General features: G+C 53.0%; 1 protein-coding gene across 1 annotated transcript; it reads left to right on the top strand.

Moving 5' to 3' along the window:
• The first annotated feature begins 1,511 nt into the window (after nt 1-1,511).
• On the top strand, nt 1,512-14,828 carry TBC1D21 (TBC1 domain family member 21). Its single transcript, XM_058288469.2, has 11 exons — nt 1,512-1,701; nt 7,102-7,209; nt 7,323-7,426; nt 10,238-10,332; nt 10,843-10,953; nt 11,066-11,166; nt 12,054-12,150; nt 12,477-12,577; nt 13,447-13,563; nt 14,237-14,320; nt 14,667-14,828. The coding sequence occupies exons 1-11, from the start codon at nt 1,642-1,644 to the stop codon at nt 14,697-14,699; spliced, it is 1,011 nt and encodes a 336-aa protein (XP_058144452.1). The 5' UTR covers nt 1,512-1,641; the 3' UTR covers nt 14,700-14,828.
• The last annotated feature ends 12,115 nt before the right edge of the window (nt 14,829-26,943 follow it).

Genomic DNA, 26,943 nt, shown 5'->3' on the forward strand with positions numbered 1-26,943 from the left:
CCAGCCTGTATTGGCTAATTTGGGAAGTTTTATCATCTGCAATTTGCAGGTAGGGAGCCAGAGGTGAAAAGAAGTTCAATAGATGAGCTATGCCCACCGTGTTCATTTGAGAAGCCACTTTGGATTTAGAGTCCAGACTTCCCCACTCCCCGCCTGAGCCTCATCTTCTTAGGGAAAAATTGCAGCTAATGCTCAGTTATTTATACCATTAATGCAGAGAACAAAAGTGTAGATAATTCCACACGGTGAGGCCTGTCCATGCTCTGGACATTTGTTCTGGCAGCTTCTTGCCAAGCCCTGATGTGAGAGGTTGGCCTGGGCCTTAGTCCACCCCTTCCCCACTCAAAGGCGCCCCACCTCCCACGGCATGAAGGCTTAAGGGCAGCGGATTAAGGAGAGGCGTCTCTTAGCGCTTTCCTGGGTGGGGTGGGGTAGTGGAGGGAGGCAGATGATGAGGCATTGTGATTGCGAAAGCGTCCTGAAGAGCTGCAGGCTAGCAGGACAGTAAGAGTGAACTAGGAATCTTGTCAGGGGAAGACTTCCTGATGGATGCTGATTCATTATGTTAATAAGGACAGGCGAGCCCGAGGTGGACTGGGTTCTGATCTCATGCCTGGGGAAACAGTGGCTCAGAAGGGGAGGTAGGGAGGAGCATCCACATTTAAGGTCAGAGTCCAAATCCCATCTCCAAGCTCCTGATTCCAATTTGGCTGCTCTAATTACTATCATCTTCTAATGACTAAGGATACTTTCAAGCCAGATGGCTCTAATGGCTGGGACCTGAGTGAAATGCAAGAGATGCTTAAAGTTGAGAATCGGTAATCCTGGAGCCAACGCCTTGCCCATTTTACAAATATTGAGCATCTCCTAGGTGCCAGGTGCTGGGCTTGGTATTGGGAGGGGGAAATGCCAAAGAATCAGACACTGACCCTGGCCTAAAGGGACTCAGGTGCTGAGCGGACTTTAGCACCTATGGAAATCTCTGCAATACACAGAGAGGAAAGTGAGGTGAGATCTGAAAGAGGTTCCAATTCACTCATTCTTCCACTCAGTTAAGTCATTCATTCAGTCACTGGAGCACTCTAAAGTGCTCTGCATACACAGATCAATAAAACTAATCTCTACCCCCAGAAAACTTCCATTCGAATACTGAATCTGAGTCACTGGGGGAGCTTGACAAGCTACAGTTTCCCAGACACACCGGAAGCGGTGCCCAAGAAATCTGAAGCTCGGATTCTAGGCATCCAGTTTGAGTACTGCTCTGGTAGAACAGCATAAGGAGTTTGGAGGAAGGAGAGCAGGAGCCCTCCTCTCCCAGGAAGTCCTCCCTAATGAGCTCCACCCACAATCATCCCCACAATCTGAACCCAGCCTCTGTTGCACTTCCTTAGGCACTATGCTTTCCTGGGTGACATGAAGGTGAGTGCTCCCATATTCCAAAGGCATTATGATGAGGGTTCCAGGGGACTGTGACAGCATAGCTGGCTCTGTTCAAGGGTGGGAGGTCAGGAGAGACCCAGATCCTCCTGGGAATGCTCTTGTCTTCAAAAAGGAAGACCCCTGCCCCTGATAAGCAAGCACCTTTTAGGGGTCCTAGCAAGTTCTGGTCAGAGGCTGCTTGGAAGACAGCCAGCCGGGGACATGACCACCCTCTCTCCCGAAAACAGCCTCTCTGCCCGGTGGTCAGCCTCCTTCATCCTGGTGCGTGTTCTCCATCACCTCCCTCCCCAACCTCTGGTCTGTGCTGGTGCCATTTTCCCTGCTGGGTGGGAAGGGTCAGGGCCCTGAACTGTCCTAGAAGGCGGAGCAGAGTTGGGAGTAGCTTGGTTTCACCATCAGTACTGACAACGGGACAAAAAAGACAAGGTCCCCTCCCACTCTTCTCTCCAAGCCCGCGTTACCTTTCCCCAGATGAGGTACTTCCCTGGAATTTATGTTTGCAACATCAGTCTTGAAAATGCTTGTAAGATTTTTGCCAACAATTTCAGTATGCTGCCACCAGGTGGCAGTAATGCTCTTGTTAGCTCATGGTTCCTAGTGCAGTTAAGATACATCTATTCATTAGAAGTCAGCCTCAGTCATAAAAATTTTCCACGCATTCTCTTTTTCAAAACCATAATAACTAATTATAATGACCTTAACCAATCTCAAGTCTCACTAATCATAGTGATTAAGAGAGTGATACACAGAGAGCAGAAATACAAAATGAACAACTCTCTCCCTGAATTTTAAATGTTATTGCTTTATTGTGGATTACCATCAGGGCTTGATTGTAATTCTTTATATCTTTTTTAATTTCTCTGAGCTCAGAGAAGGATAGCAATAAAAATAATAAAATAACAAACTCTCATATGGCACTTACACACCGACTGCTCTCAATGCTTTGTTTATAATCATACATTTTCATCACAATCCTATGAGATAGGTGCTATTATTTTCATTTTACAGATGAGAAAATTGAGGCACAGAGAGTAAGTAATTTTGTCCAAAGCCACACAGCTAGTAAGTGACAGAGCTGCTATTTAGACTCAGGCAGGTAGGTTGCAGGGCCCAGCCTAGAAACCAGGGACTCTCAAAGTGGGGTTCCCAGACCTGCAGTATCTGCATTGCCTGGGAACTTGTAAAAATGTAGATTCTTGAGCTCTGCCTCAGACCTGAATCAGAAACCCTAGGGGCGGGGCTTAGTAAAGTGTGTCTTAACAAGCCCTCAGGTAATTCTGATGCATGGTTAACCTTGAGAACCACTGTTTTAAATCAGTCTCTTACTCACTATGCTATAATGATGAATTCTGTCCATACCTGGGCTTGTAATAATTACCTGGGAAACTTTTTCAAGTTGGGCATATGCCCCTCTTCCCAACGTCAATATGCCTGTTCCCCCCCCCCCAACACTCCCACCCCAGTCACTCTCCCTCCCCCTGGGTGAGAATCACTTACAGAGTGAGCCATTGTTTCTATTGGGAGTGTGTCTTGTCCCTAAGGTGGACTGGAGTGGCAAAGAGGGTGAGAGCCTTAAGCAGAGTCAATGACCCTTCCCAGTTATTTACTGGAAGCTGTTATCATGGGCATTCAGAGCAACCCGGCAGCAGAAACCCTCCTAAAAAAATTGTCTTTATCCTTCCGTGGCTTTTCCATTTTACTGAAAAGATCAGAGAAAATCTTTAACCTAATGATGAAGAAAGGAAATTGGGGTGAGGAGCTGGATGTCTGCAGCCAAGGCCTCTGGCAGCAAGACGCCATTAAGGCAACTCGGGTATAGGTTTCCTGCTTCATCCCTCCTTCTCCAGGCAAAGCATGGCCAATGTTTTCCCAAGCTTGCTGTTGGAGAGCTTTAGCCTGCTTAGTTGTGGGAGGTTTCCACAACTGCTCTTCCCAAGAGACCAGGAAAGGAGCTGCCGCAGCACCTCATAGATCACAGATATCGCCTTCCTGGATTAGCAGGTCATTGCACCCAGAGGGCAGGGCAGGGTGTTAATGGTTTGGTGGATCAGGGAATGGGGGAATATGGAAGGATGAAGACAGATTTAAGAGTCGGTGGAGCTGACGATCTCCATCACTTTGAAGGATCCAAAATACTCGTTCTCTGATTTCTGGCATGGACTGGTGTTGTGGATCTACTAGGTGATATGGACGGCCTGGGGCATCCCATGGGAACATTTTTCCCTTTGGCTCTCTGCAGGTCAGCAGGCTTCTTATGCAGGTCCTTGGCTTGCTAGCAAGTGTCTTGGACGTTCTTGTGCGTGGCTTGTAGCTTGATTAGGTTTGGAAAGACACTGAGAAGTGTTGGGAGTAGAGGAATGGGGTTTCCTGGAAGGAGGAGGCAGTAACTTTTTATAAACAAATTCAGCCATGGCAGATGGCAATTGTTGTAGGTGAAGGTTTAGTAATGCAAATTCTCCAGCCATCCAGAGGATACCCTCTTGTGATGCTTCGAATGATCTCTGCTTTATTGTTTTGATCTTTTGTTACGTTTTACTGTGTATATGACTTTGATTCTGATAATGCCACCCTTTTGCTGTTTGACTTCTTTTTTATATCTTGGTTCACCATTTAGTTTTTTTTTTAAAGATTTATATTTTTTATTTCTCTCCCCTTCCCCGCCCCCAACCCCGTTGTCGGCTCTCTGTGTCCATTTACTGTGTGTTCTGTGTCCACTTCCATTCTTGTCAGTGGCACTGGGAATCTGTATCTTTTTTTTTGTTGCATCATCTTGCTGCGTAGTTCTCCATGTGTGCACTCCTGGGCAGGCTGCGTTTTCTTTACGTGGGGCAGCTCTCCTTGCCGGGGTGCACTCCTTGTGCATGGGGCTTCCCTACGCGGGGGACACCCCTGCGTGCCATGGTACTCCTTGCTTTCATCAGCACTGTGCGTGGGCAGCTCACCACATGGGTCAGGAGGCCCTGGGTTTGAACCCTGGACCTCCCATATGGTAGGCAGGCACTCTATCAGTTGAGCCAAATCTGCTTCCCTACCATTTAGTTTTTATTCTAAGGCATTTAATTTTAAGGTATATCTTTTGTTAACAGTTTTTTATAGGATATATATTTTTATTCAAACCATAAATCCTTGCTTTTACTCTCAGCTGGTGGCATGACATTCTGGTTCAGCACCTTGACTCTTGTGCCAAACTGCTCTGGGTTGAAATCTCAGCACTGCCACCTGCTGTGTGACCTCAGATATGCTCATTAACCCTCTTCAGCCTAAGTTCCCTGATCTATAAAATTGTAGTAACCACACAGCTCACAGGTAGTTGTGAGCAGTCAACTAGGTGATATAATAAAGCCCTTAGTGGGAAACGGACTTGGTCCAGTGGTTAGGGCGTCTATCTACCATATGGGAGGTCCGCGGTTCAAACCCCAGGCCTCCTTCACCCGTGTGAAGCTGGCCCATGCACAGTGCTAATGCACGCAAGGAGTGCCCTGCTGCACAGGGTTGTCCCCCGCGCAGGGGTGTCCCCCGCGTAGGGGTGTCCCCCGCGTAGGGGTGTCCCCCGCGTAGGGGTGTCCCCCGCGTAGGGGAGCCCCACCCATGGGCAAGGAGTGCGCCCCATAAGGAGAGCCGCCCAGCAGGAAAGAAAGTGCAGCCTGCCCAGGAATGGCGCCGCCCACACTTCCCGTGCTGCTGACGACAACAGAAGCGGACAAAGAAACAAGACGCAGCAAATAGACACAGAGAACAGACCCCCGGGGCGGGGGGGCGGAGGGGGGATTAAATAAATAAATAAAATCTTTAAAAAAATAAAGCCCTTAGTATAGTACCTGGCATATCATCAATGCTTTCTGAAAATAGATTTTATTTCTTAGAACAGTTTTCTTTTTTTAAATATTGATAACTAATAGGAGAATTTGATACATTTATTTTCACAATTAATTTGTTCGGATTTCTATCATTTTAATGCTTTAAACTTTTATTCTTTGGGATTTTCTATATTATTTGCTTTTAATTTTTGAAGTGAGTTAAAAAATGTCTTGTCCCTGTAAATCTCTGATTTTGAAAGTACAAACTAAAACTATTTCTTCTTCCTCCTTCCCTAATATCTAATAAAGAAATTGAATTTGTAGTTCAAAACCTTCCCACAAAGAAAACTCTAGGCCCAGATGGCTTCACTGGTGAGTTCTACCAAACATCTAAGGAAGAACTAATATCAAGTTTACACAAACTCTTCTAGAAAGCAAAAAAAAAAAAAAAAAGCCAAAAATACATCCCTACTCATTCTATGAGGTCAACAGTATCCTGGTAGCAAAACCAGACAAGGACATAATAAGAAAAGAAAATTACAAACCAACAGCTCTTGTAAATACGATGCAAAAATTCTAAACAAAATTTAGCAAATATAATCCAATGCTATATAAAAGGATACTATGTCATCACCAAATAGGGTTGATTCCAGAATGTAGGGCTGGTTTAACATTCCTGATTTTAAAAAAAACACACAAACTTTCAGCAAACTGGGAATAGAAAGGCTAGCAAGGTCAGCACTCACCTTGGGAGCTTGTTAGAAATACATCCTCATGAGGCCCACCCTACACCTACATTTTTAGATGATTCTCACGTGATTTGTATGCAATTTTAAATCTGAGCCACACATTACATATTCAGGTGTATATTAATGGAAAGTTGGGAGAACACACAGCAGCCTGTCTAGTTAGCTGCCAAACTCCTTCCATCACTACATCTGCATCTGCAAAGTGACATTTTAAGACATTCTTCTCTTCAGTAGGAGGGAATATCCTAGGAAGAAAGAAATCTTCCTCCATTTCTAAAGGAACCCTAACTCCTAGTTAATTTATGAGCATTTTTAATTACTTTGCATGCAGTGTATGCACCTGCCCTCTGACACACACACACACACACACCACGTACGTGCATCATCTAAACCAGAAATCATTCCTTGTGATTAACTGTTCTACTTTTCCAGGAAAGGTAAAATGACATTCACAAATGTCCTTAGTGATTATTTCGTATTTTTCCATTATCAAAGCACTGTATGTTTTTATAAAAGATTTTGAAAATACAAGAAGAAGGAAAAAATTACTTATAGTACAACCACCCAAAAATAATCACTATTTTTTTGAGGGGGTGCTATATTTCTTTTCAGTTTTTTATCTAACACAGAATTGTTTATAGTGGCTAATGCACTATATAATAGAGCATATATGGTACACTCTTTGTAATGTGTAACATGTATGTGTATATAGAGTAGAGTACATAGAGAGGATAGATAATAAAAGTACAATTTTGTATTCTGCTTCTTACTAACATTTGTATTTTTCCAGATTATTATTCATTCCTCATAAGCATCGTTTTATATGCCTCACAATATTCCACTGAGTATATAAACCATAATTTACTTAACTGTTCGCTTATTGCAGAACATTTAGAGTGCTGGCATGCTTCACTTTGGTAAGTAACGTGCAGTGATAAGGATTGCACATGGAGCATTTTTCGATGTATTTTTAGTAATTTCTTCAGGATAGATTCCCAGAAGTGAGGGAGAAGACTGTGAACTTTGATTCATATTGTAAGACCCAGGGTATATCATTTAAAAATCACACCTGAAAGAAAAGACAGTGGTTCCTGACAGAGGGCTGTCCTCGCCAGGCGAAGAGAAATCCCCCCATTGACAAGACGGAATGGGACGGCTTCTTCGACGAGAACGGTCACTTGGCTAAGAGCCGGGACTTCATTTGTGTGAACATCCTGGAAAGGGTAAGGGCCCCAAGACACTCTCGGCCTTGCCCGCACGGGCCCGCGGGTGGGCAAGGGGGCGGGCGTGGTGAGAGGGGCCTGGGGCAGGCCGTGACCTCCCGCCCCTACCCCAGGGCCTGCACCCTTTCGTGAGGACGGAAGCCTGGAAGTTCCTCACGGGCTACTACTCGTGGCAGAGTTCCCAGGACGAGCGGCTCACGGTGGACAGCACGAGGAGGTAGAACATTCCAGAACCTCTGTGGGGGGCGGGTGGGTAGTGGCTCGGTGCGGGGGGGTGCCCACCCGAGTCTAGCAGATTCCCTCTTCTTCCCTCCAATGCGCTTCTCATTCTAAGAGAGGAAACTCCTGTGGTGCTCCTGGCCTGGGCCGCACCCGCAGGAGGTAGGCCCAGGGTGTGCCCCCCCTCCCTCCACCGTCCCATCCATCCCCAGGGCCCTCGCGTTCTACCTGCGAAGCGAAGCGGCCTGGAGCCACCTCTCCTGCCCTCTTCCCGGTACCTCCCCCTCCCCCACCCCCAGCCACCCCACCTCCCCTCTCCCCCTGGAGAGCACTGCCCATGCCCCACCTCTCCACACAATGCCCGAGGGGAGGTTTATAAAACAGTCCAGGTGGCATAGTTGAGAGTATGCCAAGTATCACAGCCTCGTCCCCTACCACCACCACCCACCCCCACCCCCACACCTCAGGTTCAACCGCACCAGCTGCCTGACTGGCTCCACATTTCCTCACCTGCGCCAGGGCAGACCCCATTTACGCTCCTCTTCCACCTCTATCTACAATGGCTTCCCTGTCATCTGCCTATCAACACCCCACCCATCCTTCAAGGCCCAGAGCACACCGTGCACCTCCTCCAAGCAGCCCTCCTGGATGTTCCAGGGGTCTTATGGTGAGACGCTTTGGCTCAGTAGAAAACACAGGCTTTGAAATAGAACAGTCTTGGATTTTGAATCCGGGTTCAGTTTCCAGCTCTATCATTTACACCCTGGTTGACCCTGGCCATGTTATTTCACTGCTTATGTCTCAGTCTCATCTGCAAAAAGGGAATAATAATCCATTTCACAAAGTGGTTGTGAGGCTTGAATTAGAAAATATAGGTAAGGCACTTTGCACAGAGAGGCCATGGTGGTATGTTAATCGGTCGAAGGGGTGCTGATGCAAAATATCAGAAACCTGTTGGCTTTTATAAAGGGTATTTATTTGGGATAGGAGCTTACAGTTAACAGGCCATAAAGCATAAGTTACTTCCCTCACCAAAGTCAATTTCCACGTGTTGGGGCAAGATGACTGCTGACATCTGCCAGGCTCCATGGTTTCCTCTCCTCCTGGGGGTAATTTCATTCCAGGTTCAGGGTTCCTCTCTTCCCAGGGCTTGCTTCTTTCTGGACTCAGATTTCCTCTCTTCCTGGAGCTTGCTTCTCTTTCCTCTGCATGCTTACTTCCTGGGGCTCCAGCTCAAGATTCCAGCATCAAAACTCAACAACAAAACTCCAGCATCAAAAGCTCCAACTCTGCCCTTTGCCATGCCTTTCATCTGTGAGCCCTGCCCCTTGGCGGGTAGGGACTCAGTGCCCTACTGACATGGCCCAGTCAAAGCCCTAATCACAATTTAATCATGCCCAGGTACAGACCAGTTTACAAACATAATCCAACATCTATTTTTGGAATTCACACACAACTATATCAAACTGCTACAGGGGGCTTATATTATTTTGATGCAAATTCTTCCTCCTGAAGCCTCAGGGCCTTGAATTGCATCTCTGTGCCACTCCCCAGTATCCTAAAGTAATAAGACTTGCACACACGTCTCTACCAGGCTAAGAGCAAACGAGGGGCAGAGTCTGCCCTGAGCCCTCCGCAGGCCCTGCCTGTGCACGTGGGAGCTCAGTACACAGTGGGGGGATCAGACCCACTCCCCATGTGTCCTGTTCTGGCTAAGGGCTGCTGAGGAGCCACCCCACAGAGGCATGCAGGCCAGCGCTGGGCTTGCTTTCGGGGCCCTGGGACCCTGGAGCAGAGTGCCCAGTGGGCTGCTGGGGAGAGTCGTACACAGGGACTAGCCAGAGCTGAAGGCAGGGCATGTCTGAGGGCCTGGTGGGGGCTCCCAGGGCCAGGACAGGGGGTCCCAGGGCCAGGGTGGGGGCTCTGCCTCCCAAGGTCCCTCACAAGACCCACCTGTATTCATTCCCTGGGGCAGCTTTAACAAATTACCACACACTTGGTGACTTAAAACAACAGAGATTTATTCTCTCAAGTTCTGGAGGCCAGAAGTTCAAAATCAAGGTGTCAGCAGGCCACGATCCCCCCAAAGCTTCCCAGGGAGGCTCCTGCCTTGCCCCTTGCTGCTGCTGCTGGCTCCGGGCGTCCCCCCATCTCTACCCCAGCTCACACAGCCTTCTCCTGGGCTTGCTCTCTCCTCTGTGTGTCTTGTATAAGGATACTTGTCATTCGCTTTTGGACCAACCTGGGTAGACCAGGATGATCTCAACTCTACATCCTTAACAAAGACCCTTTTTCCAAACAAAGTCATATTTACAGGTTCCAGGGTTAGGACATGGACGTACCTTTGGGAGGGGGGCACCATTTCAACCCACTGCATCTCCGAAGCACGTTCTGATGATGGACAAGTAACACCGTTTCATCCAATCCCTCCAGGTTTGAGAGGAGGTGCTGGTATTATCTCCTACAGGTGAAGAACATGGAAGCTGAGAGGGAACGTGACTTGCCCCTGGCTTGAGCTCAGTTATAGTTGCCCAGTTATTAAATTGGAGAGCCAGGATTCCAGCAGGGCCCTTTGAGAGCAGAACCCACATCCTAGGCAGGCATTGTTGCAATCCACAGGGGATGAGAGAATGGTTAGGGGTGGCACAGGCAGAGATGGGGGAAAGCACCAGGGAAGGGGGTGGGCATGGCCTGGGCAAGCGCGCTGGCCCTGTGACACCTTGGACCTGGCGGCCACCGCTGCTCAGAGGTCTCCCCACTCGTGTGCTGGAGAAGGCTGCCTTGTTCAGTCTCAGCCATGTCCTCACAGGAAGAACTACCTGGCCTTGTGTGAGATGTACGAGAAGATCCAGCCCCTTCTTGAGAACCTGCACCGCAACTTCATAGAGACTCGGAATCACATTGGTGAGCAGAGTCGAGTGGGTAGAGGAGGGCAGAGGGGAGGGCTTGGAGCCATCCTTGCTCCCTTCTCAGCGATTTCCAAGGAAGCACAATTCCCAGGTTCCTGGGAGCAGCCTTGACCCACACCTTGAATTTTGCCAGCTGAACCTTTGGTAATCCACCCACCAGTCCACTGGGTGCCCCCGGATACCCAGCTCCATGTTCCTTGGGTGCTTACTGTTCCCACTGCTTTGTCTTCCTCTTTTCCTTCATTGGCCTTGAACTAGGTTGGGGTGGGCATTCCTAGCAGAGGGTACTGCCTGGCCAAAGATTTGGAGGTGAGGAAAAAAAACGAGGCAGCTCAGGGCATGGTGAAGAGCAGAACCTGGAGGCACGGGAAGCTCAAGTTCCTTGCAAGCCCCCTCCCCTGGACACCCGCAGGCCTGCCCTCTTGGGTGGGGGTATAAACTCATCCTTGACACCCTTGCTGGAGATGACCGGGAGCCTCCTACCTGTCCTTTGTCCCAAACCTAGCATGTGACATCCAGAAACTTTATGACAAAGACCCCCTGGGCAATGTCCTCATTGACAAGAAACAGCTGGAGAAGATCCTGCTCCTGAGCTACGTCTGCAACACGCAGGCAGGTGAGCGTGAGGGTTGAGCTCTCCCTCAGCCATTTCCTTCCCCGGACCTCTCCCTGCCCAGGCCCAGCCTCCGCCCCTCCCTGCTCCTGCTCATGGGTCCCTCTCCACCCAGAGTACCAGCAGGGCTTCCACGAGATGGTGATGCTTTTCCAGCTGATGGTGGAACATGAACACGAGACCTTCTGGCTTTTCCAGTTCTTCCTGCAGAAAACGGTAAGGGCTGGGCCCATGCTCAGGGCCCACCTGATTTCCCAAGGAGCCTTTGAGGCTGTGCAGGCCCAGCAGCCCCAGCCATCACCTCTGGTCCTGAAACAGCCCTCTCCTCTATATCACAGAACCTGGGAGGACAATGCCAAACCCAGTGGGCTGTGTCCACGGGGGCCTGGGGGCATTGGAGTTGAGAATGGGGATGCAAGGATGCTCACGACCAGCTCTTGTCCATCCTTGGAAGAGCGGGGCTGGCAGGACCCAGGAGGGGCCCTTTCCTGGCTCTCCATCCCCTCCTCCTCCTCCTCCCTGCAACGTCGGCAGCCTCAGGCAGGCATTGAAGGCCTCTGCTTTCAGTCTCGCCTCTCACAGCTCCCTACCACATCTCCTGCACCCTAGCATGCCAGGGGACTCGGTGTGGCTCAGATGCACACCATGCCGTCCAGAGTGAAGGCTTGTGGAGGTGCTGCTCCATCAGACACTGTCCTCGTGACCTGTGTCAGGCTGCCCAGATCCCTGCCTCCACCCTCCTCCCACCCAGCCACAAGGCACTTGCTGCTCTTTCCTTGGCCACGTTTCCTCTGCCCCACAGTGTGCGCGTGTGGTGGTGGGGGGGGGAGGGGTGGAGAGCTGAGCTCTCTGCACTGTGAACCGTCCTGGAGACAGCTCTGCATCCCCACCACACACCAGCATACACACAAGCAGGTGTACACAAGCACACAGACACCCAGAGACACACACGGACACAGGCACACATGCGTGCATGCACACACAGACACACAGACCCACACGGGGCCTCCAAAACCGGGGAAGTGGCAAACTCCGGCAAGCTCTTCTGGTGCCCTCAAGCCAAGGAGGCCTCGGTTTCCCTCCTGTCCACCCATCTTGTGCAGGAGCACAGCTGTGTCATCAACATCGGGGTGGGCAAGAATCTGGACATGCTCAACGACCTGATCAGCTTCCTAGACCCCGTGTTTGCTGAGCACCTGAGTGAGTGGACCCCTCCTCCTGCCACTCCCACCCCTGGCAGGCACGGGAGGGGGGCCAGGAGCAGCCCGTGGCAGCGGTGCCTGATCACGGAGGAGAGAGCCAGGGCCTTCACTCCTTTTGTCTGGATGGGGTTGAAGTTCAGAGAGTGGAGAAGGTGCACCGAAGAGTCTCCAAGGGCAGCTGGAAAAGAAGTAGCCGTGGTGCTCCCGGGTGGTTTTGCACGCTGGGTGGTCTGGCCTCAGGGCTGTGTTTTCGCTTTATCACACGCGTGTCACCGGGTTTCCCCTGACCACCACGCCTGGCCGTGCTCTGCTTCCCTCCCACAGAAGGGAAGGGCGCGGGCGCGGTGCAGTCCCTCTTCCCCTGGTTCTGCCTCTGCTTCCAGCGCGCCTTCAAGTCCTTCGACGATGTCTGGAGGCTCTGGGAGGTGAGACTCGGCCGGGGCCATTCGGGGCAGAGCCCACCTCGCGGGCGGCACGGGGGCCACTCCCCTTCCCTCCGCTTTCGTTTTGGGGTTTGCTTGGAGTCTAGCAGCTTGGGGTTTTATCGTGCCAGCGGCCCGGCTCCCACCTTGCTGGAGGAAGCTGGAGCCTCAGTTCATCCACCCATTAATCGAAGCCCACACCACAGCTCCTGCTGGCTGTGCTCTGCCCTGGGTGGCGGCAGTCTGGGCCTCAGTTCAGGTCCCTGCGCCTGCCCAAGCGGGGCTCTCTCTTCCCGGCGAGCCCTCTCCTCCCCCGGTGAAGTCTCCTTGCTGAGTCCTCTCTCCCCGGGAAGGCAGACTCTGCAAGGGTAGTCCCACCACAGTGCTTTGACCACAGCCCCCAGGCCATCCGCTGAACCCCCCAGGAACACGCCCACCACCATCGCTGCGCTGCCCAGTGGCCTCCACTGCCACGGGATCCGGCCCAGTCCCCAGCGCGGCGCTCAGGGTCCCCGTGAGTCAACTCACGTCCGCGTCAGCTCTTCCTCCTGGCTGCTGGCCTCCACGCCAAGCCCATGACCACCCCCGGCCTGACTTCCCATCAAGGCTTGCTGGGCCAAAGCTCTCCTCCAATACTGGTTCCCTAGCCTTTCTCTCTCTCCCTCTTCCTTCCTGCCTGCCTCCCTCAGCTCCCCGAGCCTTTATCTCTGAATCCCCCAGTAGCCAGCACAATCCAGAGCACAGGAGGTGCCTGGGAGCACTTCCTGGGTGAATGAATGAAGGAGCCAGTCAGCAGTGATGCTGGGCACCTCGGCACCCCCAGGGTGCCGCAGGCTCAGGCCCCGGGCCGGCTGAGCTGCCCCCGCCCGCAGGTGCTGCTGACGGGGAAGCCCTGCAGAAACTTCCAGGTGCTGGTGGCCTACAGCATGCTGCAGATGGTGCGCGAGCAGGTGCTGCGGGAGAGCATGACCGGCGACGACATCCTCCTGGTGAGAGGCCCCTGACGTCCCTGCCCCAGACCAGGCCACAGCCCTGGGCTCAGTGTGGGGCAGCCGGGCTCGAGGCCTCGCTTTGCTCCTGGACGGTAGAGGTGAAAAGAGCTAAGGTGCCCGAGCTCGGTGCTGCCCGGCGCCACGCCGGGAACCCACCTGCTCGCACAGGCCTCTGGACACGCTTGGGGCAGTGGGACCCTCATGACCATCCTCATCATCAGCCCTACTCAGCCTCGAGGGCTGGAGTGCTTCTTAACCACTGGGCCGGGCCGCCTGGCACTAAACCCCTTGGCCCTAGGATCCTCCGGTGGCAAAAAGACCTGGAGTTTTCCAACGTTTGGTAAAACGCAGATAGTCTGTTAAAAAAAAAAGCCTTTGCTGGCACCCCAATTACAGAACCCAAAGGGATGCCTTCCCCCAAGTCCTCCTTCGAGCCCCTGAGACACTTGGTGTCTGGACTCCCGAGAGGGTCAACTATGCTGACCTCACCCCCAGGCTGTAAAAGTCTAAGGTGAAATTAAGGCTCTGTGCCAGGCTGTGGTGGAAGGAGTGGGTGACCCCCAGTCAGTGCCGTGAGCAGCTGCCTCCTTCCCTTGGAGCGACACACAGCGGCCTGTGTCCCAGAGCCCGGGGACACCTGTTTCCTCCACACCCCCTTCTCCCGGGACAGGCCTGCAACAATCTCATCGACCTCAGTGCCGACGAGCTGATCTCCGCGGCCTGCGTGGTGTATGCTGAGCTCATCCAAAAGGACGTAAGTTGTTAGTTATCGTCCTCCTCCAAGAAGCCTTCCCTGATCACCCAAGCCCCACCCATGCTTGACATTTTCTGCTTCAGAGACAATTTGTGCCACGGTCTCTGCCACCCACCCCTCTGGATGTTCCCTGCATCAGTTTGCAGTCTTCTCACTGCACGTGGAGCTCCTGCCACCCTCAGCACACCGCGCTTCCTGAGGGCAGGGCCCTCGCCCCCTTTCCCCGAGCACGGGGCTGGGGACCCAGGGGCTCAGGAGAATGTGCCTGGCTGGATGAACTGGAGAACGAGAGCCACCGGCCGGTGCCTGCCCGCCACACGCCTGCCGGAACCCTCTCCTTCCCCAGGTTCCTCAGCCACTGAAGGACTTCTTCCTCTGAGGATTCGGACGCCCACCATGGCCAGGTGCCCCCGGGGCCAGCAGGGAAGGGCACTCAGCCACGGAACCAGGACGAGGCCACGGGGCAGCAGGGCGAGGGAGGGGGTAATACAGCACGGTGGAGACAGCCTCCCGGACCAACAGTTTGTGGTGGGCAGCCCTAGCCGCCCCAGCGAGCTTCCTCTGACCACGGGGGGCAGGGGCACCCGCGAGGGCAGAGGCAGGATCACGCCACAGGGATGAACGAGAGGGGCGAGGGTGGAGGCTCGAGGGAGGGCAGAGGCTGTGTGGCTCTGCAGTTCCTCCGTGGCAGCGTTTTCCACGGCTGTCGTGGCTCCGCTTTGGGAACCAAAGGGCTGAGGGTACAACCAACTTTGGGAGCTTTCCAGGCTCCTGTGAAGACAAATTTGAATGTCTCTACTAAGGCTCATTCGACAGGCAGGTCCCGAGAGGAGGGCCTGACCCCAGGGCTCTGGGCCCCTCCCATGCTGCCCTCACTTCCAACCCGCCAATCACACGTTTAAGTTGTTCTTCTAGATCTTTCCCCAGTAGGCTGTGGAAGGACAGAGCCCGAATCTCGGATTAGCTGGGGATACCCTGCCTGGTTTCAAAGCCTCCCTCACACTTGCACCTTCACTCATCAGCCTGCAAATATCTGCTCAACTTAGACTATCTTTTCCAGCCTGAATGCACTCTCGTCCCTTGCTCAGGCAGGTCAGTCTCTCCTCGAGGGCAGTCATGTCCTACCTGCTCCCTCCTGGCTATGCCCCGGCCCCAAACGCCCTGCCCAGCCTGTTCTGTGCCCCGACTGGTCTCTGTGAGGGGGTGCACTGAGGGCAGACGTGAAGACCAGACCAAAGGCCCCAAACCTACAGAGGGGCAGGCGCCAGCTCAGGGGCGCATGCACACACAGCCCTGCCCGGTGGCTACATTTTTTCAGGGTGGGCTGAAGGATGGATGAGAGGAAGCTGTTGGTTTTTCTGTGCACCCTGTTCCTTGGGGGTGAAGAATAGCCCCCCTGCTCACTCTTCAGTTAACCACCCTCCCTTCTGCTCCCACCTTGTCTCAGTGACCATCACTGAAAGGCACCATATCTCGTTAGTGCCCGGTCTTCTTCCGCTCAGGTGACAATCTCCCATCCATGGCTGGCTGCTGTGTCTCAGCTGGAGGCGGGGTAGAGCTGCTGGAGAAAGGGTCCCACCCACAGAGTCTTCTTTGCATGGCTAAAGGAGCTAGTATTTTTGAGGCAGGAAGGCACATAGATAATTCCAGATACTGTGCTTCTCCTTAGCTTTATTTTCCCAAGGCAGTTGATTTAAATAAGGGTTCTTCCTTGGAATAGAGCTCTCTAGAAAGAAGCTGCATTTTACCAAAGAACAAGAGTGGAAGACATCTTCATGAGCTAACAATGACCTTGAAAGAGAAGCCTCAATAGAACCATCAGATGTACATTTTCTAATGGTTCAAAAATCATCTAATGGCCTATGATTTTTGGTTGGGACAAGTATACAATGCCAGACATCAATTTGGGAACAGAAAAATTCAACAACTCCTCTTCCAGGCTACTGGTTTTCAAACCTTTTCTAAATCTGTTTCAAATCTCTGAAACTTACTGCTACACAATCTTTCCCAAGAGCACAATGGTTGAAATTTCGGTGGGGAGCCTAGAGATCTCCCCTCTGTAAATTCCCTCAGACCATTTCTTCAACTTCACATAATTTCCTAAGGTTCCTCCAAGGAACATCTGGCCTACAGGAAGTTTTTCTGAAAACCTCTGCTAGGTCTTAAAGATTAACTGGGTCAGCCTTGACACTGAATTGATCCAGGTTCAGATAAATTCCAGGCGAGGCAGGCTTGAGGTAGTAAGAATCTTAACAGATCTACCCTTCTCTCAGCTCATCTGCAGAGCTCGTAGCCCAATGGACTATGGAGTAAAGTCTTCCCACCATGCTACTGTGCATATCATAAGGCCAGGATGGGTTTCTTGGTTTTGCCTCACCTTAGTTTATCACTTACATAATCCAGTAGTTTTTTTTTCCTAGTAAGATCTGGCCCAGAGATCCTAGAAGCATTGAGACCCTAGAGCCTAAGTTCCTTTTAGGGTAGGAACTATGTTGGTTTAAATAATTTGTTAATTTAACACACCTTTATTGAATACTGTGAGCTGCCTACGGTCTAGACATTGAGAATTCAACAGTGGCGGGGTGGGGATGAGGGTAGAGGAAGAGACACAATCTCTGCTTCTGTGAAACTTAGAGTTGAATGGAGACAGATGATCACCTTAAAGAAGGTACAACTGCAAATTTCCTTTTATGCTTTGGAGAAAAGGGACATGGTTCTACGAGAGAAGATAAATTAGTGGTGGTGGCCAGGATGGTGTTGGTGGGAGCGGTGATGGTGGTGGTAGTGGGGGTGTCGGGGATGATGGTGGTAATGCTGGTGATGATGCCAGTGATGATGGGGGGGTGTCGGGGATGATGGTGGTGATGCCGGTGATGATGGGGGGGTGTCGGGGATGATGGTGGTGATGCCAGTGATGATGGGTGTTGTTAGTGGTGATGGTAATGATGGCGGGGGTGTCGATGGTGATATGATGGTGGCAACACCAGTGATGATGGGGGGGTGTCGGGAATGATGGTGGCGACGCCAGTGATGATGGGGGGGTGTCGGGGATGATGGTGGTGATGCCAGTGATGATGGGGGGGTGTCGGGGATGATGGTGGTGATGCCGGTGATGATGGGGGGGGTGTCGGGGATGATGGTGATGATGCCGGTGATGATGGGGGGGTGTCGGGGATGATGGTGGTGATGCCAGTGATGATGGGGGGGTGTCGGGGATGATGGTGGTGATGCCGGTGATGATGGGGGGGTGTCGGGGATGATGGTGGTGATGCCGGTGATGATGGGGGGGTGTCGGGGATGATGGTGGTGATGCCGGTGATGATGGGGGGGTGTCGGGGATGATGGTGGTGATGCCGGTGATGATGGGGGGGTGTCGGGGATGATGGTGGTGATGCCGGTGATGATGGGGGGGTGTCGGGGATGATGGTGGTGATGCCGGTGATGATGGGGGGGGTGTCGGGGATGATGGTGATGATGCCGGTGATGATGGGGGGGGTGTCGGGGATGATGGTGATGATGCCGGTGATGATGGGGGGGTGTCGGGGATGATGGTGGTGATGCCGGTGATGATGGGGGGGTGTCGGGGATGATGGTGGTGATGCCAGTGATGATGGGGGTTGTTAGTGGCGATGGTAATGATGGCGGGGGTGTCGATGGTGATATGATGGTGGCAATGCCAGTGATGATGGTGGGGATGATGTTGTCAGGAATGATGATGGTGAATGTGGCAGTGATGATGGTGATAGCAACAGTAATGCCAATGGTGATGTCAGCCACGGTGTAGCAATGATGTAGCAATGAAGGCAGAGGTGGTGATGTCGATGAGACGGTGGTGGTGGTGCCAGTGGTTGTGGTGCCAGTGTGGCAGCAATGACTGTGACATTGTTAATGATGGTTGTCAGTGATGTCAGAGTTGGTGGCAACGTCAATGATAGCACTTGCAGAAGCTGAGAGGTTGGTCATGATGATGTCAGTGGTGGCAGCATTAGCGGCAGAAATGACATCAGTGTTGGTGATGGTGATAATGTGATCCCAGTGATGGTGGTGGTGATAGAGCAGACGTTCATTCAACCTACAAAAACTTACTGTCTACAACGGCCATCCCTGAACTGATATTGATGATGGTTGTGCTGATGGTGATCATGGTGGAGATGAAAACATGATAAATTCATTCTAGAAAATCTTCCAATGAGGAAACACTAAACATAATATTCTCAAATGAGCCACAGTGGCCGTGAGTATGGAGGGAAAGACGATGGAAGCCCCCAGGCCTCACCCAAGCTCTCCAAACCTTGGTCCTGAGCCTGATGTGAAAACTTGGGTTGGCTGTGTCCCTCATCCCCACCTCTCTTGTTTGGCTCTTGTCCACACCTCTTCTCTAGAAGTCGTTCGTTCATCTCCCCTGGCCACCTGGAATGCTCTCAAGCCCACTCTTGGTTCCTGGAGCTAGGATAATGGCTCTCTACCCCTAACAGCTTCATAGAGGCACTGTCGTTAAACCTCTAGTTCTCTGAGCCCCCGATTCTGTATTTATCCTCTCTGAGAGGGAGAAAGGATGTGGACCATGAGCTGGAGCTGCCTGCACCCACCCTCATGGTGGCCAGCAGAGCCCGGCCCTGGACTGTGGCCTGTCAGACTTTGACTAGTGAGAGGAGGACTCCCTCCTCGCAGGGGGAAGGACATAGCTAGCAGGAGGGCCCCATCCTATTGATGTGACCAGACCTAGAGCTTGGAGCACTGATCTGATTAGAGTTAAGAGAGGAAAGGGGAAGGCAAGGAAGGGGGAAAGAGGGATGTTTTAGAAATTTGTGGTAGGTAGTGAGATAGGCGGGGATGTGAGGTTTCTTCCTCAACTATCTCACCTTAGAGCTCATCAACAGAGCCCATCAGTGTTGGATGAACCTGGCAAAGTGATAAATGATAGGCGTGCAGCCGACCCTCAAGGCTGATGTTCCTGATGTATTTCTTTTTTTTTTTTAAAGATTTATTTATTTATTTATTTTCCCCCCCTCCCCTGGTTGTCTGTTCTTGGTGTCTATTTGCTGGGTCTTGTTTCTTTGTCCGCTTCTGTTGTCGTCAGCGGCACGGGAAGTGTAGGCGGCGCCATTCCTGGGCAGGCTGCTCTTTCTTTTCACGCTGGGCGGCTTTCCTGACGGGCGCACTCCTTGCGCGTGGGGCTCCCCCACGCGGGGGACACCCTTGCGTGGCACGGCACTCCTTGCGCGCATCAGCACTGCACATGGGCCAGCTCCACACGGGTCAAGGAGGCCCGGGGTTTGAACCGCGGACCTCCCATATGGTAGACGGACGCCCTAACCACTGGGCCAAAGTCCGTTTCCCCTGATGTATTTCCTGGACAACTCCCCTATCCTAGTCCCAGTATACATGCATGCACACACGCACACACCACACACTCATGCTCCGGCCATCTCTGGATGTCCTTGATGGATGTGTCGTTTAACTTGATTGAGATGTAACTATGTTGGAAACACCTTTCTTTTACCTGCATTTCAGAAAAAGGACATTAAGGTCCAAAGGAACCATCGACTCCTCCCTTCCTGTACCACACACACTTCTAATCATGCCCCAAGCCCTGCCCGTTGACCCCGACCTAGACTAGCTGCTCCTTTCTCTAACTGCAGGGGGAGGAGCGGGGAAAGGTGGAGGAAGGTGGTCTGCGCATGCCCTCTGGACCTTTCCCCTCAGGGCAGACGCAGGCCGGGCTCCGCAAGCCCAGGACTCTTTAGTGGTGGGGCCTGAGCCCCTCCTTAGGGGGGCAGATGGGGTGGAGCAAGACAAGGCAGAGAGAAGGGAATTTCTGGTGAGTACCAAGTGCTAACCTGCCACATGCCACCCATTGGCCTGCTGCCCGGGAAGAGAAAGGATTTATTTCTGAGACTTCAGACAAAAGCGATGGCATCCGAACTGTGCAGCCAGACCCTGGAGCTAGGAGAGCCTGGAGGGGAGAAGAGATTAGCCACTGGAAATGAGGGAGGTGGGGGTCCCGGGTAGGAGGACAGAGTCACAAGCAGTAGCTTTTAATCCTGGCTGCACATTAGAATCACCAGGGAAGCTATTTAAAAATAACCGATGCCCAGGGCCCACCAATTAAATCAGAAGATCTGGAGGGGGGCCAGGGCCCCTGGGTGATTCTAATATACAGCCCAGGATGAGAATCTCCATGCGTCCAGAGCAGGAGTTTGACGGGAGAGGGTCAGTGGTCAGCTGGTCGGGAGGGCGTCTGAAGCTGGGTGGGGAGGGATTTGCCCAAGGTCACACAGTGAGGGGACTCTGGCCCACGGAGGACAGGAGTGCTGGCGCAGAGCGTGGTGCTGAACCACACTGAGCAGCACTGGCTCCGCACCCACCCCCCACCCCCACCCCAGCAGTGTCCACCCTGGTACCCACTGAAGGCCCTGGCCGCCCCTCCCCACTCTCCCACCTTACAGCCCGTCGGCTGAATAACTCTAGAATTAAGTGCTCCGACTTCTTTTCTGAACCAGCACATAAAAGAATCTCTTTAAGGAATTAATAAGCGCCCAAGTCCCAAAGGCCTGACCCTCACCTGCTGTGATATGCAAATGACACCCGAACAGCCACAGCGTGGCCTTCAGAGGCTGGGAGCAAATGGCATGCAAATGTATGCAATCATTATGCAAACAAGGGCAGCCCCGGATTAATGGCCTCGATCCTTCAACCAGACAGTGGCTGTCTCTTTAGGTCCAGGCACAGCTGACAGGGAGGGACGAGCTGTCTCCCGGAGAAGCATCCTCAGGAAGGGTCAGCGATCGGGTCAAGAGGAGGGGTTGTGCGGACGCCTGGCTCGCCAAGGCCCTGCTCCGAGGTTTCCGATGGGCGTCTGTCAGCCAGGCGGGGTCATCTTCTCCCTTCTCCGACTGGGCTCCTTGTCCAAGTACCAGGCTCAACGCCAGGCCCTGAGCCTTGGGGGAGAGGGGGGATGGTGGAGGGGGTGGAGAGCATGGTACAGACAACAGTGGAAGGGATAGGGTGGAAACAGCGAGAAGCCGGCAGAGGTGGGGTGAGGGTGGTGACGTCCTAGTGGTGTGAACAGTCGAGGTCACGGTAATGGTAGAAGGTGATGAAAGTAAAGGTCATGGTGGTAATGCTAGCGGAGGTGATGGTGGAGGCGGAGGTGAGAGCGGATGTGACGCGGTGGATGAAGGTGGAGATGAGCAGAGGTGATGCTAAGGATCGTTAACAGTGGAGGGATGGCGGGGATGGCGGGGATGGAGGGGAGGGTGGTGGGCGTCAGCAGGAGGTGGCCATGCTGGTGATGAAGGCTGCAGAAATAACGGCCAGGGCAGGTGAAGGTGGTGGAAATGAAGACGCTGGGGAAGGCACAGGTAGTAGAGGCGGCGGTGGAGTGGTGGGCGGGCAACAGTCACCACAGGGGTCAAGATGTGATGATGGTGATGGAGACACAGCCGACAGCGTGAAGAAGAGGAGGGAGGTGTTGGTGAAGATGGGTTCCCAAGACACAAGTTCACTAGGGGAGGCTGGTGGGGAAACTGTCAGAACAAAGGTGGGCGAGGGAGGGATGGACTTGGAAGAAGAAATGCGGGTCTGTTTGCGGTGGGGAGAAGGGAGGAGGCCCCAACCACAGAGCTCAGAGGCAGTGCCTAACCTCTCTCCTTGGCAAAGCCTCAGGCACTCCCCCCTCCACGAGCGGGCCAGCCTGAGCTCTGAAAGCAGCCTGGGGAGTGACCTGGGGCTGCGTATGTCACTGACCGCCTCGGGGCCTTGGTCTCCCCCTCAGTGAAATGGGAGAAAGTGGAGGTGTGAGCTTGTTCTCACCTTACCCACAGACCCCGGGGCGGGCTGAGCATGCGCTGGGGGATGAAGCAGCCTGGGGAGTGGGGGGCGGGCTGGGTGAGTGTCAGGAAATTGGAGGCACGTGGTAATAGGTTTGGGAGACATTGACAAATGTCTTCTCAGGAGAAATAGTGAATGGCCTTTCGTTGCTCCCACCCCATGGGATCGTCTCCACTTCCCCATGACCCTCATCTTGTCTTGGTCACTACATGATGGTCACCAGAGCTGACCTGCCTGACACTGTCCTCACAGATGTTTCCCTCCTGAGAGGTCAAACCCTCAGCAGTCTGCAGACAGAAGAAGTTTAGTTCATAGGCTCTGGGGTCCTATCCTAGCCTGCCACTAATAGCTGCGGACCTAAGAACCTCTGTTTCTCACCTATAAATGAGGAATAAACATACCTACCGTAACAGTTGTAGTGTGGTATGTCTACAGCATGTTTAACCCAGCAAACTTCAACACTCAAAGAACTGGTAGCTGGGAGGAAGACACTGCAAGAATCAGATGCACCTTTATCATTTACATTATCATTTCTTCTTTTTTTAAAAGATTTATTATTTTGTTTATTTCTCTCCCCTTCCCCACCCCGTTGTCTGCTCTGTGTCCTTTCGCTGTGTGTGTTCTTCACTGTCGGCTTGGATCTTGTCAGCGGCACTGGGAATCTGTGTCTCTTTTTATTGTGTCATCTTGCTATATCAGCTCTCCGTGTGTACGGCGCCACATCTGGGCAGGCTGCACTTTTTTTCACGTGGAATGGCTCTCCTTATGGGGCGCACTCCTTGTGCGTGGAGCTCCCCTATGCGGGGGACACCCCTGTGTGGAACGGCACTCCTTGCACCCATCAGCACTGTGCGTCGGCCAGCTCACCACTCGGGTCAGGAGGCCTTGGGTTTGAACCCTGGACCTCCCATGTGGTAGGCGGGTGCTCTATCAGTTGAGCCAAATCTGCTTCCCTATCATTTCTTCTTTAACACAAGAAGCAGGAGTCATGGCCCCTGCTGGACCTGACTACAGTGCCACCCCAGCCACAGGGTGCAGCCTCCAGGATGAACCACCTCCTCCTCCCTGTGGAACCCGCATTCGCACATTACATCCTGCAGAGGGCGCTCCTCCACAGCGCGGAACCCCACAGGAAGGCCTGGCTGCCCCAGGGAGGAGGCATCCTGCAGGGGCTGTGAGAGTCACTCTCTGTCGTCTTGGCCGGGGTGGAGGGGCTGCAGGGGAAGATGACAGGAGACACTGAAACTCCGTTTGCTGGGGAAATGATGCAATGAAATCTGAATTTGGGGCACATTAATCTGGAGTCCATACAGAAAAGACTGGGAAGGAAAGAGAGTAGGGAACTAATGCTTTGGGTAATTAAAAATAGGGGCAGGAACAGAGCACTCGTGAACTTCTGTGTTTGGCCCCGGGGAGCTCAGCTGGGGTGGGGGCCTCCACGCCGGAGCTCTGCAGAGAGCAGGTGGCCGGGGGCTTTGAGGCAGGCAATGCCGGAGCCCCGGGGAGGGATTCGTGGGGTCAGTGGCTACTGGAGTTGGGATTGTGGGTTGGGTGGAGTTTTGCTTCTCGCCCATCCACCCCATCACCACCCCATCACCACCCCTTTGTGCTACGGCAGATTCTGGATTCCAGGAAGGCTGAGCTGCGAGCTCTGGGCTCTTGGCCACCGTGAGCCATTGCAGGACACGTGAGAATTGGAACAGGCTGCCCTCTCAGCAGATGCAGTTCCTTGGTGCCTTTGTACCAAGCAAAAGGTGTCCGGCATGGCTGGATTTCACCCCAGCTCCCTGGGCCCAGGTGCACTGCACCACCTGTCTCACCTGAGGCAGTCCCACCTGACCCCCAGCTCAGAGGAGCTGTGCCAAGGGGACAAGGCCCACCTGAAAACCACAGGTGGCCAGAGTGCTTCCTCCTCCTTCCCTGGACTGGGGGTCCAGAGCTATTGGGGGTCTGGAGGAGGGGAGGCCCAGGGTGCTGGCATTCTCTGGGCATGGCTGGAGTTGGAGCGGAGGATTCTAGGCCCTGGTCCAATGCCCATGCACAGCCTGCCTCTCCTTGGAGCCACGGGACAATCGTCCTAGGTGGGAGGCAGGACGGGGACTAGAGACCCATCAAAAAAAAAATCAAAACTGAGACCCAAAGAGGTTCAGCGACCCACTCAAGGCTGCATGGCTAGTAAGGAAATGGGCAACGGGAGGCAGCACCTCGGAGCAGAGAGGCACCAGGCGGGCCTAGGCGGGCCGGGCTCCAGCCTGGGCTCTCCTTTCACTTCTCTCAATGGGCTCATCTGTAAGATGGGGATAATCCCCACCTCACGGCACTGCCGTGGGGCAAAGACGACACAGGCAAAGCTCTAGAGGCAGCCCAATGGGTGGCAGCTGTTGATGGTAACGACGGCAACAATGACAGGCACTGGGAGCAAACCCCCATTTCTTGTTCGGGGGAGATGTGGCCACACCACGGGGCTCCTCAGTAGGTGGGGTTGTTAGAATATTGTCAAAGCACCAGACCTGTAGAGCAAAGGAAGAAGGCACGGAGAGCTTCCCCGTCCCCTGCTGTGGGGGATGCCGAGCTGTACCCCCCAGGCCCGGGTCCACCTCCAGGCCCGGGGCTCCACCTCCCCAGCTGCTGGTCGTGTGACCCTCCCCAACAGCCACTCTCAGCCACAGGAGCTGCCTCACCTCAGGCCACACCCCCCTCCCCTGTCCAGTGGCTGCTGACGTGGGTACACAGGCCAGGCCCTCTTGCCTCTGGGTCAGGTGCTCAGGGCCATGCCAGCCCCAGGGTTCCCCAGGAAATCACCTGTGCCTGCGTTGCAGGTCAACGCTCTGCTCTGCCACCACTGCTTCCTTCCCTCCCTGCAGGTGTGACCCCAGAGCACTCCCCACTCAAATGCCTACATGCAAATCTTCATTGCAGAGTGGCTTCCCAGGTATTAGCTTCTATGGCTGCTGTAACAAATTACCACAAACTTGGTGGCTTAAAACAACACACGGGTATTCTCTTACAGTTCAGCCGTTTGACCGGGCTGAAGTCAAGGTGTCAGCAGGGCTAGTTCCTCCTGGAGAGTGGTCCATTTCCTTGCCTTTCCTAGCTTCTGGGGCAGCCGGCTTTCCTTGGCTGTGGCCCCTAACTCACCTCACTCCAACATCTTACCTTCGTTGTCACATCTTTCTCCTTTGACCTTCTTGCCTTCCTCCTATAAGGACCCTTGTTGTTACATTTAGGGCTTACCCATATAATCAAACAATCTGCCATCTCAAGGTCCTTAACTTAATCACATCTGCACAGTCCCTTTTGTCATGCAACATTGATGATGGGACGTCTTTTGGGGGAGCCATGATTCAGCCTGCCCTGCCAAGGAACTCACCTAAGAAATCAGCCTTCTCCCCTTAAGCTGGACGCCCAGTGTGGCGCTCCTCATCTCCTTCCAAGCACCCTCCTTTCGATGTCCCCATCAATGGTAGAGTCAGGCTCCATCAAAGGCGGGCAGGGGAGCTCTGGCTACAAGGAAGGGAGCCCCTAGGCCCGGGGCAGGCGGGTGGTGATATCCAGCTTCTAGGAAGGCTGAAGCAGCCTGGGAAGCCTCTGATCCAAGAATGCCTGCCGCCTCTTTTCTCTACGCCCCTAAATGTCCCTCCTCTTTCAAGACTTGGCTGCTCCAAGAAGCCTCCCTCAGTCCAGACAGAACAGCTGCCTGCTTGCTGCCTGCCCCAGTCCCACCGGTGCCTCTGTGGTGCACGCCCCACAGGCGCTGCACACATCTGTTGTTGAATGTCTGCATCCTCCCTGGTCTATAAGGACAGGGACCAGATCTTTCTCATTTTCTCATCCCTTTTGATGCCTAGCATGGGCTCTGGTCCCCTGGAGAGCAGAAACCTTTCCTGCTTCCAATCAATCAAATAAATGTATGCAGAACTGGGTCATGCTGAGCTGGTCCATGACTCCCAGGGAGAAAGATGGAGGTACAAGGTGTGAGCTCAGTATGAGAGTGTGGGCTGGGGTGCCCTGGGGAGGGTGCACCTACCTTTCCGCCAATCCAGGTCTGGCAGCTGGCGGGGCAGGGGGGTGACCTGCTGCTGTTCGGCAAGTCCACCTGCTTCCTCACTCTGGCTCTGAGCAACCGGCTCCCAGATCGCCATTTCCCCAACCTCGAGTACCTTCCACAGTTTTCTCATTTTCCATCCTTTTAAAAATAGTCTATACTCTCTAAGGAGAGTGGCAAGGAGAAGAGAGAGTCTGCTCCAATTCTTCCCCCACCCCTCTGATTGCTGCATCTCTTCTTTCACAGGTTTTTCTTCTTCTCCTGTCCTTTAAAGATCAGTGTTTCCCTTATTCTCTCTTATCAGTTAGCTATTACTGAGTAATAAATCACCCCAAAATTCAGGGGCTTAAAACAGTTAGCATTTAGTATTATGCAGGAGTTTGCAGGTTAGCTAGGTGAACCTTCTTTCCTCGGCAGGTTCACTCATGCATGAGTGGTCAGCTGGTGGGTTCACTAGGTGCTGGTGGGCTAGAGTGGCCTTGGCTGGGACAGGAAGGACAACTGGTCTCTCCTCTCCCAGCAGGCTAATCCAGTCTTGTTCTCATAGCTGCAGTGGCAGTTACAAGAGAGAGACTAGACTGGATATCCACAAGGTCTGTTGAGGCCTAGACTTAGAATCAGCATGCTATCACTTCTACCACACTCTATTGGCCAAAGCAAGTCACACCCCAGCAAGATTCAAGGGATGGGGAATTGACTCCACCACTTCACCTCTGGGACTGCCAAGTTTCATTGTAAAGGGCAT

This window comes from Dasypus novemcinctus, chromosome 3 (genome assembly GCF_030445035.2).
Source record: "Dasypus novemcinctus isolate mDasNov1 chromosome 3, mDasNov1.1.hap2, whole genome shotgun sequence".
NCBI lineage: Eukaryota > Metazoa > Chordata > Mammalia > Cingulata > Dasypodidae > Dasypus > Dasypus novemcinctus.

Excerpts from the sequence above, each read along its gene's own strand:
- TBC1D21 (XM_058288469.2), top strand. The coding sequence starts at position 1,642 with ATGACCACCCTCTCTCCCGAAAACAGCCTCTCTGCCCGGTGGTCAGCC. Across the intron at positions 10,333-10,842 it reads AGAGACTCGGAATCACATTG|CATGTGACATCCAGAAACTT; the intron begins GTGAGCAGAGTC and ends TCCCAAACCTAG. Across the intron at positions 10,954-11,065 it reads CGTCTGCAACACGCAGGCAG|AGTACCAGCAGGGCTTCCAC; the intron begins GTGAGCGTGAGG and ends CTCTCCACCCAG.